We start from the raw sequence: 3026 nt of genomic DNA, 5'->3' as shown, positions 1-3026 counted from the left end.
TGTGCCCTTTGTAGCAGTTAATATTCTCAGCATTAGTGTGACTGGCTTGAGTGTGTTAGCATGCTTGAGATAATGATGTAGCCAATAACAGGTTCAATTTAAAAGTGACAGCAGGTGGTTGTAGCAGAGTGTGGTATCATCTGTAACAACAATCTGTCGTCCAGCTGAAAATTCATAATGTAACAAAATTTGCTCCAAATTATGAAAAGAAAAAAAATTAGTCAGTTATCTAACCTTCGCAATTGTAGGTGGTGAAAGCTTAACTGAAAAAGCATGGGCACACTTTGATGGGAGACAACAAAGGCTCACAGAGACCTACCTGCAAAATTACATCAGCTTTATCCCAGCACATACAAATACTGCAATAGCTATTAACCAGCTGTCAGGATCATATGACACAAAATCAAATTTATTTACCAAAGGCATTTGATAGTCTTTTATTTAACACATTCTACATGATTTGAACAAAGCATACCTTGATTTAAAATAATGGGCAACATGAAATAAGGTCCCTGCAAAATTCATGAGCCATGTGCAATGTGATGGGTGACGAAAAAATAAAATAGAAACAGAAGTGTGACATCCTTTCAAAAATACTGAGTGTGTGAATGAAGCACAGGTGGTTGGTAAAATATATTTCCACAAGGCCTAAGCTAAGATTTGTGACCTAACACATCATCAAATGTCAACCACATTAACACCTGGTGCTTTATTGCTATACTGCACACAATTTTCTCTTGGGAGTTCCTGAACTAATTTTTCAAGATGACAAAATCTTGTTAAACTGCTGCCGTTGAGGAAGGTATCAGTTACATATCAATGCAAATACTGACAGAGATGCATCAAATTCCTGAACCTTTTAATTTTTTTTTAATGAATTAAAATCAAAACTGGTTATGAAAACTTGGAATTTCCAGGATGAAACTTTCTGACAATGCACTTATCCATCCACATATATGAAACCACTGTCATTAACATTTAAGTTTTAACACTTCAAAAATGTTAGTAGCGATATTTTGTAGAATAATCCTTTGGAGAGACAACCAGACCTCGGCCTTTCCTAGCTCCACGATATACAGTTTCCACTATATCAACAAACTCCTGAACGTCCTCCATGGCCCAGTTAATTTTATTGTTGTTTCCTGTACCTAAGTCAATCATGATGTGTTTGTTGCGATAGAAGAACATCACCGTGCAAGGGTCATACAACTCGTACATTTTATTGAAATCTGGCACCTCTGAAATGTCCACCAGGTAGATAACGGCGAAATTTTTAATTTTCTCTGCACACTTGTAGAGTGTTTCGTCCATAACCATGCAAGATGGGTCCCAGTCATGACCGAAACGGATGATGACTACTCGATCTTCTTCAGCAAGAATGGCCTGATCTACCTGCCAGCCATTGTGAAGATGCTGAAGCATGTAAGACATGGCTTCAAAATGTGAACCGTCGTCTACTTCTTGTTTTTATGAAGTAACCGTCTGTGATGCTATAGAACAAAGGGAAATTTGTGTAAAAGATGGGATGAATTATATATGCATCCTATATGTAGCGATGATGAGGATCGTTAATGATTTTACATCTTTTCGAAAAAATATCAGCATTGCTGTAACGAACAAACGCCACGTGAGTGAAATCAGATCTTAAAATATGTAATACACCAAGCGTACGGCTTATTTCAGTTGGAGATTTGCAAAACGAATGTTAAGAAGAAAATAGTAAAACCAGTTATGTCATTAAAAATTATATAACAAGCAAACTTTATGGAATCCAAAGATAGAGATTCGCGTGTCTGAAATACTTTAAAGTAAAATACTACCTTTTAACGACTAAAAAAGAATAATGAAGCCACAGTCCGTGATTGAAGTACTACACAACAGCTCTCTGTACAGACGCTTACACTACCGGAAATGGTTAACTTTTTGTTGTCTTTTAGTTTCGCATCCAATCACAGATATATCAAGCAGGATATAGATACGGCGATTTATCCATTTTAATAGTATATTACCGTGTAAAGATATTATGATTTTAGTAAATTTCAACACATTGCATAACGACAGTTTCGTAACACAGAGTTCAAGGTCGGCTATTTATGTGCTGCAGGAGAAACTCCATTCGAGGAGTGCAACGACAGACGCGTATAATACAAGTTCATGATGCAACTGTTCACTATATTCTAAAAAGAACAACAACAAGAAAATACGTGTTTCACTATTCCAAAATGGTTATAAAAGACCAAGAAGAAGAAATTATGATGAAGCAGTTATTGTTTGGTACTACTATATACCAGCAATGATATTTACACTAGTACTTACCTCTACATACCAGTTTAATCCGTTCCACAACTGAGCTCGCATGTTAAAAAACAAACAAACACGTATATTAAAACTATTTTTCTTATATAAAATAAAGAAAATAGATTAATGCGTTCCAACGCTCCTAAAACAATACAATTTATATGTAAATACGTTATAATAACAGACATCAGTCCACCTATATACTCAGTGGTATCATACAGTAAATGTTAAAGGCACAATAATACAGATAATAGAATAATAAAGAATATATTATATTTAACAATCTTACCTTGGAGGAGAAAAAGACGGAAGAAGGCAGATGACGGGGGAGGAGGGAGGGAGCCGATGAGCAGACGGGTGCTTATCAATCACTATTTATACTGTTTTTAACCTGAAACATTTAGATTTTCACTGACTACTTTTTTTAAAAAAAATTTTAACTTTTTTTTCATTTTAACTTAACCTAAACTTAAATGTGAAGACTTTATGCATCACTTGTTTTTGCCTGTTTGCACTCACTCTCACCTGCACTATCAAAGCAAGAGTTGCCAAGCGCTTTACGCTACGACACATAAATAACTCGAGCTCGTATGTCGAATTTTCGCTTGTAAAAAAAAAAAAAATTCCACGAATTTTTTGTTTCGTATCGCACATAACCATCGCCTGTAACACACACTCACAGAGGCGGGCATCGCGCATACGCACGAACACTGCTCTGTAACACACTC

The 3026-nt window shown here is 35.8% G+C and overlaps 1 protein-coding gene across 1 annotated transcript; it reads right to left on the bottom strand.

The window, feature by feature from the left end:
- Positions 1 to 390: 390 nt before the first annotated feature.
- Positions 391 to 1978, bottom strand: LOC112560554 (thioredoxin-like protein 4A). Its single transcript, XM_025232472.1, has 2 exons — positions 1821 to 1978; positions 391 to 1490 (listed from the first exon to the last, which is right to left on the bottom strand). The coding sequence occupies exon 2, from the start codon at positions 1429 to 1431 to the stop codon at positions 1003 to 1005; it is 429 nt and encodes a 142-aa protein (XP_025088257.1). The 5' UTR covers positions 1432 to 1490; positions 1821 to 1978; the 3' UTR covers positions 391 to 1002.
- Positions 1979 to 3026: the final 1048 nt, after the last annotated feature.

The sequence above is a fragment of the Pomacea canaliculata genome, linkage group LG3 (genome assembly GCF_003073045.1).
Source record: "Pomacea canaliculata isolate SZHN2017 linkage group LG3, ASM307304v1, whole genome shotgun sequence".
Classification (NCBI taxonomy): Eukaryota; Metazoa; Mollusca; class Gastropoda; order Architaenioglossa; family Ampullariidae; genus Pomacea; species Pomacea canaliculata.
Note: the sequence above shows the minus strand (reverse complement) of the source record. Positions and strands in the feature narration are given on the sequence as shown.

Coding starts and splice junctions, on each gene's coding strand:
- LOC112560554 (XM_025232472.1), bottom strand. CDS start 1,431: ATGTCTTACATGCTTCAGCATCTTCACAATGGCTGGCAGGTAGATCAG.